Below are 14,437 nucleotides of genomic sequence, written 5' to 3' on the forward strand. Positions count from 1 at the left end.
AGAACAGATGCTGACTCACAGACATTGAAAAACTTATGGTCTCTGGAGGAGACAGTTTGGGAGCGGGGGGATGTGCTTGGGGTGTGGGATGGAAATCCTGTGAGACTGGATTGTGATGATCATTATACAACTACAGATGTGATCAATTCATTGAGTAATAAAAAAATAAATAAATATTCCATTCAAGGTAATTCAGCCTAATTTCAAAGATCTGTTAACAATAACTGTTTCACTAACAGGTATGTTTTGTGAAAGAGAAACCGGAACATATCTGCTTAGAATTTGGTAAAGTTTCCCAGTAGATCCACAAAAGTTCCTTTGATGCTTCATTCTGTTTATCTCTGTGGCAGTCCACGTGGCATTCAGAAACAGTGACAAGCCGCTACCTCAAAGCAACACTCAGTAGTGCACTGTAAATACCTGTTTTACAGCTATTTATAGGAGCTTGAGGTGGTCATCCACAGAAAGCTAAAAGTGATGTGTTTATATCTTTTTAAGTAAATCACTATTGTACATATTGACTTTAAAATACCCTCACAGAATCCTAAAACAGCAATTTTAGTCTAAAGCAGCAGTAGCACTTAAATAAAGAAAAGAAAGAAGTCTTCCATATTAATCAGACACCTAAACGGTACACTGTTCAGATGAAAAAACTGAAATTTTCCAACAGGAGTACTTAACTTAGTACCACCCAAATAGTCTTTTTTTTTTTTTTTTTTTTTGTCTTTTGTCCTTTTAAGGCCACACCCGAGGCATATGGAGGCTCCCAGGCTAGGGGTCTAATCAGAGCTGTAGCCACCAGCCTATGCCAAAGCCACAGTAACGCCAGATCCAAGCTGCGTCAGCAACCTATACCACAGCTCATGGCAATACCAGATCCTTAACCCACTGAGCGAAGCCAGGGATCAAACCTGCAACCTCATGGTTCTGAATCAGATTCGTTTCCACTGCACCACAACAGGAAATCCCAAGTATCCATTATTTTGATTTGATACTAACTAAAAGAGAATGACTTGCTTTGTGAATACAAATATTCATAGTATTATATTATATTATATATAATTATACCCCAACTGGTACTTTCAATAATGGGATTAAAACATAACTTGGAGAACAGCACTTTATTCACAAATAACATATTAATTTAATATATTAGATTAATCACCTCTAATCTCCAAAGGCATCCTGAAATCTCATGAGAGTCAGATTTTATTACTTATAAAGGAAAGAATAGGGTGATTTGTTTTCAGACATAAGAAGTCTTACCTTTCTATTCGAACTTCAAGTGCAGCTCCAGTTTTGGAATTTTCTGGCACATGTTCAATTCTCAAGACAGTGTCTATAAAAGTGACTTTTACTCTTCTTAGTACTAGAGTAAACAGGTAACCATCAACATGAGATCATATGTATACTAAATAAACACTTCTAATGAAAGGAATAAATACCAAGTAAAGAACTTTACTAAGAACTTACAAAATAAAAGTTGAACTTCATTCCTTAAAAAGAAAATCCCCAAATCCTGAGTTTGTAGTAAATATTTTGCCTTGCTGAGCACTTACCCCATGTTACATCTCAACTTGGGGCAACAACTAACACAATCTGCTGAATTCTTTTTTTTTTTTTTTTTGTCTTTTTGCTATTTCTTTGGGCCGCTTCCGCGGCATGTGGAGGTTCCCAGGCTAGGGGTCTAATCGGAGCTGTAGCCACCGGCCTACGCCAGAGCCACAGCAACGCAGGATCTGAGCCGTGTCTGCGACCTACACCACAGCTCACGGCAACGCCGGATAGTTAACCCACTGAGCAAGGGCAGGGACCGAACCCGCAACCTCATGGTTCCTAGTCGGATTCGTTAACCACTGCGCCACGACGGGAACTCCAATCTGCTGAATTCTAATCCCTTCATTAGGTAAGAATAATAAAATATACAAAGGCGAAACTAGGGTAACGAAGAACATGAAATTACATTGAATGCAATATTTAAAATAACCTCAATTCTAAAGTACTAAAGGAAGAATAGCAATTCTTTTTTTTTTTCTTTTTGTCTTTTTAGGACTGCATCTGCAGCATATGGAAGTTCCCAGGCTAGGAACCTAGCTCCAATCAGAGCTGCAACTGCTGGCCTACACCACAGCCACAGCAACACACCAGGTCCAAGCTGCATCTACACCACAGCTCACAGCAACGCTGGATTCTTGACCCACTGAGCAAAGCCAGAAATCGAATCTGCGTCCTCATGGATACTAGTCAGATTCGTTTCTGCTGAGCCACAACGGAAATTCCCAAGAACAGCAATTCTTTTAAAAATCACTCCAATGAGTTTTTCTTCTACAAGGGTTACTAAATAAAGGTACCAAATTACAAAATATATCTCAAATGTTTGAAAATACTCAACAATGCCAAACCTGTTTCAATGGTTTCAGCAAACTTTTCAAGTCCTTCAAAAGGCTGGGATCCTTCTCCTTGTTCATCTGTTAGTTTCTGGCTAAGACATTCTTTTGCCAGTTGCATACTGCTAGTCATGAAACTTGACCAATACATAGGCTCAGAACCAGTTGCTGCAGAAAATATAGATTAATTTTAAATAATTTCATGCAGTTACAAGAAAGCCATTTATTAAAATTATACATTTTAAATAGATAAATTCTTGGTCCTCCAAGAGATAGTTAGCATCACGGTGTTACCCAGGGTTACAAAATCCTAAAAATCACTCCTGAGATTTACAGATCACCTCATAACCGAGAAGGAAAAAATAAAAAAAGATCACAGAGAAGTCCAGAAACATGTGCTCTCATTACATGATAGATATATATATGTATGCCAAATATTAATTCATATATTCATTCAAGTATTTAATGATATTTTATATAGGTGGTACTGTTCAAAGGACTATAGAGCTGGGGTCAACAAGCTTTCTGGAAAGGACCAGAGAGTAAACATATTTTAGGCTTTGTGGGCCACACGGTCTCTAATGCAACTACTTAACTCTCTCAACCATGTACAAAAGCAGCCACAAAGAATGAATGAATGAGTGTGTGTATACATATAGTGATGTTCCAACAAAATTTCATTCACAAAGGCAGGTGACAGACCAGATTTGGTTTGCAGGCCGTAGTTAGCTGACCTTGCTGGAAGGGGTGGAAAAATGAAGTAATTATTAATTCTACCCTCAAAGAGACTACAAGATAGTGGAAGAAATGAGATAAAATTGAGGTTAATAGGCAGCTACTGAGAGTCAACAGAAAATGTTATGACAGCTAAGAGAAGAGACTAAATCTCTGGCTAAGGGAATTCACAGGAAAGTAGAGGCAGCAGTGACCTGGGCTTTAGAAGGGTAGCATAAATGTAGATAAAACAGAAAAGCATCCTCGGAGAAGGAACACATGACTGCGAAGTCCCTTCCACATTCTCCCTTATGAGAGAATTCCACCACACTTCCTCTTGTTATTCAAAACAAACTGACAGAGATTACCAGAATTATTGCTTAAAAGTCCCAAATATTTTTAAAGCAAGGGGAAAATATTTTGACTTCTTGTAGGAAATTACTATTACTATATCTTCTCAGCTTGGTTAAAAGATAAAATATTGTCATTAATTAAATACTAGATAATGAAGAATTCCCATGCATAGATTACCAATTTTTTAAATACAATACTATAATTTTATGAGCATAATTTTAACTTTGGTGTTTCAGGCAGCACTTGGGATTATAATACTTAAAACACATCTTTATAAACTTCATCTGCCACTGAAAGAATTTAATAACTTCATGATTTAAGATGATTCACCATCATGGCTTTACAAGCCTATAAAATACACATACAGACACGAACACACAACACACACACCACACTCTGCACTAGACAATCCAAGACACAATACAGCAGAATGGTTAAGAACAGGGGCTCCAGAACTGAAGGGCCTGAGTCAGACCCCATCTTTTCCACTTAATTAGCTATGACTTTGACAAGTAATTAAATCTATTTGTGCTTTGATTCCTATTCAGTAAAATGGAGATAATAAAAACTATTGTGAGAATAGTATTTGTAAACCACCCAGAACACTAGCTGGCATGCAATAAATCAGAACACATCATACGTGTAATAAAGCTACAACGCACATATACTTATAAGCAATGACTTACTACTACTTTAAAGCTTTTCCCTCCCAGTTTTCTTTTGAAGATTTTCAACCCTAAGAAAGAGGTGTAGGAGTTCCCGTTGTGGCGCAGTGGTTAACCAATCCGACTAGGAACCATGAGGTTGCAAGTTCGGTCCCTGGCCTTGCTCAGTGGATTAAGGATCTGGCGTTGCCGTGAGCTGTGATGTAGGTCACAGACATGGCTCGGATCCTGCATTGCTGTGGCTCTGGTGTGGGCCGGTGGCTATAGCTCCGATTAGACCCCTGGCCTAGGAGCCTCCATTTGCCACGAGAGCAGCCCAAGAAATGGCAAAAAGACAAAAAAAAAAAAAAAAAAAAAAAAGTTCAACACCATTAACACACCCAAGCAACGTTAACATCAACACAATAAACCTTACATGGAATCAATACCCAAATCTCCCCAGCTGCCTCAATAACACCCTTTATAGGAAAAAAGAAGGAAAAAACAGAATTACTCATTACAATTAGTATTCACGTCTTCAATCTCCTTTAATCTGAACAGTTTCTCTCTCTACTGCTTTTCATGACACTGACTTTTAACACCACTAACCAGTTGGTTTACAGAATTTCTTTCTTTCTTTTTTTTTTTTTTGTCTTTTTAGGGCTGCACCTGCAGCATACGGAGGTTCCCAGGCTAGGGGGCAAATTGGAGCTGTAGCTGCCAGCCTACACCACAGCCACAGCAACGTGGGATCCAAGCCATGTCTGCAACCTACACTGACGCTCACAGCAATCCTTAACCCACTGAGCCACAGCTGAGGCTGGGGATCGAACCTGAGTCGTCATGGATACCAGTCAGATTTGTTTCTCCTGAGCCACAATGGGAACTCCAGAATTTCCCTTCTTTTGGATTTGCCTGACTGCTTCCTTATGATCTGACTGAGACTAAGCATTTTTAGCAGGATGTACACGTCCTTCCTGGTCCGTCACATCAGGACACACATGATGTCAGTTTGAGCCATTACTGATGGGTTAAGTGTGATCTGTCAATCTTCCCCACTATAAAAGAACCTTTTCCCTCTGCAAATAAGACGTAAACAGTGGGATATTCTGACACTGTCTAGATATCAAGTTCCTGAACACCACCCCCCACCGAATGGTATTCGTGTTCACCTATGATCCTCGCTTACAGTAATTTTTACTATGGTGGCTGAAAACATGCTATTCTTGTGTCTCTGTTCATAGCGAGTAGCAAGAAAGAGCTTTCCCTTCTCCTTATCCCCCTTACATATGTATTTACTTATTTGTATCAACATGGACTTAGGGTTTGTTTTTTTTTTATTTAGTGTGTTATAACCCAACATTGTCATCATCCTTTTTGTTTACTGTTTGTCATTATTAAGTTTTCCAGATTTGGCCAATGGGAGCCCCTTCAAACCCAGTCCTATGTCCTTTTACTATTTCTCCATCAATTTTTGAGCACTTCCTTGCTTTCTGGCACAATACCTTGAATCTTTAAAACATAAGTCACTTTTTATTCAATATCCTGTAATAAACTATAATGGAAAAGAACTGAAAAAGAATACACACGCACACACACATACACACACACACACACAACTGAGTCACTCTGCAATCTGCAGGATACCTGAAACATTGTAAATCTATACTTCACTTTAGATAACTGGTAATAATTAAACCAACCCTCTGTACACTAAAGTTCCTGCTGGGGGGCAGGGTGACAGAAATAACTGCAAAGATACAATCAGACACACCTCTACGCTTCACATTCCTAAATTTAATCTACTGAAAAAGTTCACAAATACAACGAAAAGTAATAAATACTGAATTTAAGCAATTAGGTTACATTCCCAATCTCCAAAAAGTAAAAATAGAAACAAACAGAAGCACGTAACACACCTACCTAGGCGAGGTCTAGGTCGGAAGACCACTTCTAACCCTTTCACTTCCAGTGCACAATTGTCCTGTAGCAAGGAGCCCCATGGAACTGACAGAGAAATGGACTGAATGAATCCTTCAGTGACTTCTAAAGGCGCATCTGCGGACTCCAGGATCTCGTTGAGACACTAAAGAGAGAAACCAAGTGCATTTTGAAATCACAAGAACTTAAGATGGTAACGTATTCAAAGATACTAAGTTCGTTCATACATGTGTCAGGTGCTAAGAATAAAGAAGCAGGGATCAAAATAAAGACGACCCCTGGTCCTCACTAAGCTTATAAAATAGCTTACCATGAAAGACACGTGGAATTAAAGTGTAATGAGTTGCATGACCGAGGAAATACACCGTGTACTGTTTGAGCCTATAAAAGAACCTAACCTGGCGATTCAAGGCAGGCCACTGGAGGAAGTGCTATTTAAAGCGGAGACCAGAACGCTGAGGAGTTAACTGGGCACAGTGGTCAAAAGAGATAATAAAGAGCATGTAGAAGGACATGAAGGCAGAAGTCAGAGTGCAAGCACAGGTCTCTGAGATACAAGAGCAGTGGCCTCGGGGAGGGGGGCGGGGGAGCTGCTTTCGGGTGGCCCGCCTGGGTGATGCAGGGTGATGAGTCAGAGATAAGGCTCAGTAGATAAGAGTGAGTGGGATCCAAAAACCTTGTAATTAATGTTAAAGAGTCTGAAATGTATCTCAAACGCAATGTGAAGACATGGAAAAGATCTGAAGCAAGGGTGTCCTTATGAGATTATAACTTTTAGCCGCCATACAGAGCATGTGTTGGAGAAAAGCAACCCAAGCAAAAAGGCTGTCATAAAAGAAAAACTGGCTTGGCAAGGATAGTGACAAGGAGGAATGTCAGAAACAGATGGATTTTTGTAATATATTAGGAAGTAGAATTAACTGGCAACATGAGGGGTAAAGATAAGAAGGCATGAAGAATGACTAACAGGTTGCTGGCCTGAACAATGCCTTAGATCATGGTGCCGCTTCCTGCGACGGGAAGGAGAAGGGGAAAAGGAGCTCGATTCCAAAGATGACATGTGAGCAGCCGTAGAGGTGAGACGTCTAGGAGGCAGCTGGGTATTCTGGTCTAGAGCTCAGGGAGGCATGATAAACACAGCGGGGAAAGAAACATGGGAGAGGAGAGACAACCAATGCAGAGTAAAATGGCAGGAGGTCCAGGAGAGAACCCTGGGAACCAACGTAGAGTAAAATGGCAGGAGGTCCAGGAGAGAACCCTGATAAACAGATTAAGAAAGAGGAACCTGCAAAATAAACTATGGGGAAAAAAGCAAACAGAGAGGTAAAAGGAAAATCAAGAGAGCCTCTTGCCCCAGAAAACTGTGGAAAGACAACATACAGACAAAAGCGATCAAGTGCAACAAAAGCCAACAAGAATGAAAGATGTTTAAATGCCCACTGAAGTTAGGGTATGTATGATCCCACTGAGAGCAATTTCAGTGGAGTGTCAAACTACAACAGAAGGAAGACAGAACAAATGTAAACAGTTAGCAGAATAAACTTTTTTTTTTACTTTTAAAGTAAAAAGTATTTATTGAAGGCCAATCCGCATGTCAAGGACTTCCTGTAGGCTATGCTGCATAAAGGTCGGGTCATGATGATGTACAAACCTAACGCTGAACACTGAGATTCAGACGGGCTCACGGTCTACCACCGGAGGCTACTACTTTCTTCATGCTGGTGTCGGTGTGAGCCTACACACTTCTTAAAGAGCACGTGGGCGTGGACGGTTTTAAGGTATAAATATCAGACCCGCGATCTTCAAATACATTCTTCCCTAAAAACGGGACATAAAGCATCGGCATCATGTTGGGTCTCCTTTCCCATATTCCCTTCTCACTTCACTATGCCAAAAATAATCTTTTTTCCCTTCCTGATCTTCTCTTACACACTGCCTAGGATGTAAAAAGCTCCAGGCAGGGCCAATAATAAGTTTTCTGGACTCTCCCTATCTTATACATATTTTTGACATGACACTCAAAGATATTCAAAGAACTAAGTGATAACGCTACTGCAAAATTCCTACAATTCTCATCTACTTACTTATGACATCAGCGTTTCTCCAGCTTATAACTCTTTAAAAATTTAGAATGAAATGCTGAATGCTATCAAACTCTAGTTGTAAATATATTCATCTATGGTACCTGGACAATCAAGAAGGGGAAACATACCCGTAACATCAATAGACATATTTCCAATAAAAGTTCTTCTTTACTTACTCAAGTGTACGATGTATTTACATTGTTCTCATCAAATGCACTTACAATAACTGCAATAATAATATAATCCATAGGAAAAATTTAATTCGTAAAGCCTAATGATCATCTGGAGATTCTGATAAGATCAATATGGTAAGCCCTAGAGTAACCACTAAGAAAACTGTTAAAAAACTCAAAATAAAGGGGAGTTCCTGCTGTGGTTCACCAGGTTAAGAATCCAACTAGTGTCCATGAGGATGCAGGTTCGATCCCCGGCCTTGTTCAGTGGGTTAAAGGATCTGGCATTGCTAAGAGCTGTGGTGTAGGTCACAGATGAGGCTCAGATCCAGTTGTACAGGCCAGCAACTATAGCTCTGATTTGACCCCTGGTCTGGGAACTTCCATGTGCCAGGGGCACAGCCCTAAAAAGACAAAACAAAACAAAACAACCCTCAGAAAAAAATGAAGAAATCATTAATGGGAATTAAAGTGTCACACTAGAAATATCCACCTATTACAAAAGAAAGCTTAATGGTAACAAAAAATTTTACTATGATCAATTTCAAGTTAGTTACATGTTTCTATTATAGAGAAATGATGGCATGATCGATAAGACAGAAACATAAAATTGTAATTTATGATAAAATTTTGCAGAGGTAGTATGGATGTACGAGTTCAACAGAAAAAGATACAAGGTTAAATTTCCAACTATTAAAGACCTGTTCAAATATTTTTAAATATATAATGGCAGGTATTTATATGCTACTGGCCAGAAAAACTATATTTTTAATATCAGAATTTACAACACAATAAAAAGTATCCTCCTCAACTATTTAAACTTACAATTTAAAAAAATTAAGCCAATTTTAACATGTACAAGGAGTATAGTAATTTTTCTAAAATCTTTCAAAGAAAATTGGATGTAATATGTGTTTGGTCCTAGATGGTCACTTACAAAGTTGGGTGGCTTTGGGCAAGTTCTTAACTTCTGAATCTCAACTTCCTCATCCATAAAATAGAGATAATGCCAATTTCTTAAGATTACTGTAAGCACAAATGAAATAATATGTAAAGCTACCAACATGGTTCCTGGTACCAAGTAAACACTCTATAAATGAAACTATTGTTCCATGTCTTCCTCAGTGCCTACCTAGCAAAAGGATGAGCCCTATTAGGAATTTCAGGTGCGCTTGGCAGAATGAAGAAACACAAACATTAAGCAATACACTTCTTTTTCATACATACCATGAGACCAAACAGGAAAAGAATATATCCTTATTAGTTTAAAGCCAGGCATCAGAATTCAAACAAAGATAAAACAAATTTAAAAGCTGTATTATACTTAAGATACAAATGGGCATTTGCATTCGCACTCAGGCTTTTATCAGTACAAAGAGAAGACTAGCAGTTCCGCAAAGAGAAGGGTGAAGAGTGGTACCTTTGGTTGGATGTTACACTTAGTGCACGATGACACCTGAGCAATCAGACTCGATAATAAAAACAGACTTTTAAACAGCAGAATCTTTGTAGGAGACAGAAAATGACAATAACTTTCTGTTGTCCTATATTTTCTTAGGACAAATATTTAGGAGTTGAAATGAAAGATATTAAGCAATGAATCTAAATTCTTCTGAACAAAGAGTTTTAGGTTTTTTGTGGTTGTTTTTTTGGCTGTACCCACAGCAAACAGAAGTTCCTGAATCAGGGATGGAACTTGAACCACAGCAGTAACAATGCTGTGTCCTTCACCTGCTGACCTACCAGGGAACTCCAGAACAAAGAGTTTTTAAAAGAGATTTTAAAGTTGATTGTTATATGTATAAAAATGCAACACCAGGAGCTCCTGTCATGGCTCAGCAGTTAACGGAACCAGACCAGTATCCATGAGGACATGGGTTCGATCCCTGGCCTTGCTCAGTGGGTTAAGGATCCAGTTTTGCTGTGGCTGTGGTACTGGCCGACAGCTGCAGCTCCGAATCGACCCCTAGCCTGGAAACTTCTATATGCCACCTCTTCGGTGGCCCTGAGAGAAAAAAAAAGTAACACCTTCTGATTAATTGCAACAGTAACTAATTGAGATCAAAGCAGAAGGGAATGTCAGGAGATTTCAACACAATCCTGTGCATAATTGATAGCTGAGAACTGAAACAGGAATACTGTCAATGATATGAGTCTTCCATTTGGATCTATGAATCTCATTTGGGTGAGGTATCTTTTTTAAGTCCTAAAAGCTATTAAAATCAAGTGTCGAAAGTAACTGAATTTGCAATCAGAAATTTAGTTATATCTGAATGTCACACACCAAGATTTATCTTAGTCAACAACGAAGCGCACTATAATATGAATAAAGAAATCAGCAAGAGCCAGTGTTTGCTGGATGCTTTATTTGACATTGTCACTTTGGTTGGGCATGGCTCTCATCTTCAAGCAGCAGAATAAAACATGACCTTCAGGAGTTCCCGTTGTGGCACAGCGGAAATGAATCCGACCAGGAATCATTAGGTTGTGGGTTTGATCCCTGGCCTCGCTTAGTGGGTTAAGGATGCGGTGTTGCCATGAGCTGTGTGTAGGTCACAGATGTGGCTCAGATCTGGCATTGCTGTGGCTCTGGTGTAGGCCAGCAGCAACAGCTCTGATTAGACCCCTCACCTGGAACCTCCATGTGCCTCAGGTGCGGCCCTAAAAGGAAAAAGACCAAAAAAAAAAAAAAAAAAAAAAACCATAACCCTCAGATTAAGTCCAGCTATAAGTTATTCTTCCAATGATCCTGAAGTCAAACTGTAAAATTCAAATATTACCATCTGGTTTCCCATGAGGATTAGATTTTTTTTTTTCTTTTTTTAATACCACCTCCATACCTGCAGCATATGGAAGTTCTCAGCCAGGGTGGAACCTGAACTGCAGCTTCTTGCCTACATCACGGCAACGCCAGATACGAGCTGCATCTGTGATCTACACCACAGCTTGTAGCAATGCCAGGTTCTTAACCCACTGAGCAAGGGCAGGGATCAAACCTGTATCCTCATGGGTTCTTAAGCTGCTGAGTCACAATGGCAACTCCCCCACTGCAATTGTGGATTAAATAATACCTCACGGTGAGAGTGCCTAGTACCATGGCTGTAATAAACAGATGCTCAGTAGCATTAACTGCTCTTTCCTTGACTTGAAGCCATGTGATTAATGAAGAAATAATAGGCTTAGGAATTAGACTTGAACTAGGTTTCAATTCTCACTATATCACTTGCAAGCTGTGTGACTTGAGGCAAATTATTGAACTCCATGGTAAAATGGAAATAACAATACCATCCTTAGAGGGTTAATATGAAAAGTCATTAAAGGAGTTCCCATTGTGGCTCAACGGAAATGAATCTGACTAGTATCCATGAGGACGAAGGTTCGATCCCTGGCCTCGATCAGTGGGTTAAGGATCTAGTATTGCTGTGAGCTGCGGTATAGATCGAAGACGTGACTCAGATCTCACATTGCTGTGGCTGTGGCGTAGGCCAACAGCTACAGCTCTGATTTGACCCCTAGACTTGGAACCTCCATATGCCTCAGGTGCAGCCCTAAAAAAAAAAAAAAAAAAAAAAAAAAAAAAAAAAGGAAAGAAAGAAAGAAAAGAAAAGTCATTAAAGAATAATGCAGGAGTTCCCATTGTGGCTCAGCCATATCAAACCTGTATCCATGAGGACACAGGTTCAATCCCTGGCCCCGCTCAGCGAGTTAAGGATCCTGCGTTACCATGAGCTTAAGTCGCAGATGGCTCAGATCTTACGTTGCTGTGGCTGTGGTGTAGGCCGGCAGAGGCAGCTCAATTTCAACCCCAAGCCTGGGAACTTCCATATACTGCAAGTGCGGCCCTAAGCAAAAAAAAAAGAATGCATATAAAGTCATTTGACCCCAAAAAGATTATTAATAAATAAATGTCCAGTCCTCTTCCTTCAAGATAGCCTATTCATAACTGTACCAAAAGTACAGACTCATGTGTCAATGAATTAAAAAAATGTATCCATCAGAATCCCTACTTTGTTATAAGAATTACAGCAATGCCGTACCCGACACAGTGCCTGGCATGGGGTAGACACTACATCAATGTTTACTGAGCTCAGGTGAATTACCACGTCCAATGTCCTCTGACCGACTGCAGCAGTTGGGCTACTGTGGGGTGGGACTGCGTCTTCCTGCTGGCTGGTCGAACCAGGGCTCTTGCGGTCGTCCTGAGTACACTCCCAGCTGAAGTCACCCACTTGCTGACCAAATCATATGCTTAACTTATATCAGCAGAAACTAATTTAAGGATTATAATAAGGTACTACCATAATTTGAGTTTTTCAGGTTTCTACACTAAGGAAGTCATTACTCTGTTAAAGCACTTTTTTATATTAAAAAAAAAAAAGTAAGCTTTTCACACAGCTTCAATCAAGGAAAAAAGTTTCCGTTTGTTTTGCTCAACCACCACAGGAAGGTCACCTAAGTTGATGATTTCCTAAATGTAAACTGTGTTGGAAGGCTTTTAGGATAGTAAAACTCTAGACTGGTACAACCAATTCAAACTGTACGCAGCAAACTCTAGTGGAATGAATCAAAAATTGGGGGGGAGTGGGAGAGAGCCACTCCATTCTTGCCATTCAAGGCTGAGTACACATGAAGTAAAATACTCTACACTGAAAACATACAGATGCAGGCGCAACTAGACATGAGCGCCTGTTCACACAAGGAGTCAATTCACCACCTCTGGATGAGGCGCGGAAAACGGGTTTTTAAATGTCCGAAAGCTGCAGCGTCAGCGCTTTTGCAACACCTGCTTTTACGATCGGTCACGTGAAGCAAACAGGCACCACCAGACAGCACTATTAAAGCCACGCAACTATTCACCGACTGGCCTTATAAACGTATCATCAAGCAAAAGCAGGCAACCGGCAGAGGAGGGCTTCACCTAACTTTCCTCCACATCGCAAACGCTGCCCGGGGGGCCGCAGTGTGCAAGGAATCAACCCTAAATAAAGAAATATTTAGGCATGCTGACATCCCCAAAGATCCTCCTCATCCTTAATCTTTCTGCAGTCCCAGCCCACGAAACAGAGTTTGTTTGCACAGCACCCCGCAACCCTTCCTATCCCCATGGGAAGCACTGGTCACCTTCCGCAGACCTCCCCCGGCCCTCCCCTCCACCAAAAAAAAAAACCAGACACCACTGATTCCCACAGTGTAGACTCCATCACCTCTGTTAAGTTTCTGGAGCACGTGATTTGGGAGCGCAAACTTGCTAGAAACAGATTAAACAACATTTGAACACATTTCTCTGGGGTCCTGCCCCACTTAGAGCCAAACAATTCCCAGGGAGGGACTGAACGTCACCAATCCTGGATGACACTAGGTCAAAGCGCCCTTAAGAGTAGAGTGAGTTCCGCCAGGCTGGCCGCCGGCAGCTCTTACCCATTTGTCCAAGGGGACCTGGGCGAGGGACCCGGTGCCCTGGTACAGGTCCAAGCTGAGCTGCTCCAGGCTCAGTTTCTCCTGCAGAAAGTGGCCCAGGTACCTCTGCAGGAGGTACCTACAGGCTCTCTTCTTGATGGACTCTGAAAACGGCCAAGGCATGATGAGGGCTGGCAGATGGGCTGACGGGGGCTGCAGGCGGCTCCGGCCTCGGGGCCAGGCTCCCGCTCCAGGCGGCGGCGGCGGCGGTGACGGCGCCTCAGATCCCGGCCAGTGTGCCCAGGCTGCAGCGGGGCCTAGGCCCGGGGAGGGCCCTCCATGCCCGCTCAGCGCTGGGCGTCCCTCAGGGCGACCCCATCACCAGCGCCGCGCCGCTCGCGCTAGGCCTGGCGCGGGCAAGGTGCGGAGTCCCAGCGGCCCCAAGCCTGGGGGCTTCCAAGGGGTTCCTGGTCGGCACAGAAAGAGGGTGCAAGACACCGCACGAGGCGGCAGCACCGCCTGCGACCGGGGCTGAGACGGACTCCTCCACCGCTGCCGCGCGACGAATTTGTTGTCATCCGCGGGGCGCGCTCCCGGCTGCGGGACGCCCCTGGCGCGTTCGCGAGACTTGGATTCCCAGTCCTGGGCCGGGCGCAGACGGAAGTGACGCCACACTGGGGGGGGGGGTCCGAAAGAGGCGGGGAAAGGAGACCGGAAGGGAGCAGTTCCGGCTCCGAGGGGGC

At 41.9% G+C, this 14,437-nt stretch overlaps 1 protein-coding gene across 5 annotated transcripts in view; it reads right to left on the reverse strand.

Moving 5' to 3' along the window:
* ATG2B (autophagy related 2B) overlaps nt 1–14,354 on the reverse strand; it is an 80,354-nt gene extending 66,000 nt beyond the window's left edge. For 3 of the 5 annotated variants that reach the window (XM_021098162.1, XM_013978411.2, XM_021098164.1), the window contains exons 1-4: nt 13,716–14,354; nt 6,023–6,185; nt 2,403–2,555; nt 1,267–1,369 (exon numbers count right to left, since the gene is read on the reverse strand). In XM_021098162.1, the coding sequence (XP_020953821.1) occupies nt 1,267–1,369; nt 2,403–2,555; nt 6,023–6,185; nt 13,716–13,877 (581 nt within the window). In that variant the 5' untranslated portion in view covers nt 13,878–14,354. 5 annotated transcript variants of the gene reach the window in all.

The sequence above is a fragment of the Sus scrofa genome, chromosome 7, assembly GCF_000003025.6.
Source record: "Sus scrofa isolate TJ Tabasco breed Duroc chromosome 7, Sscrofa11.1, whole genome shotgun sequence".
Taxonomy (NCBI): Eukaryota; Metazoa; Chordata; class Mammalia; order Artiodactyla; family Suidae; genus Sus; species Sus scrofa.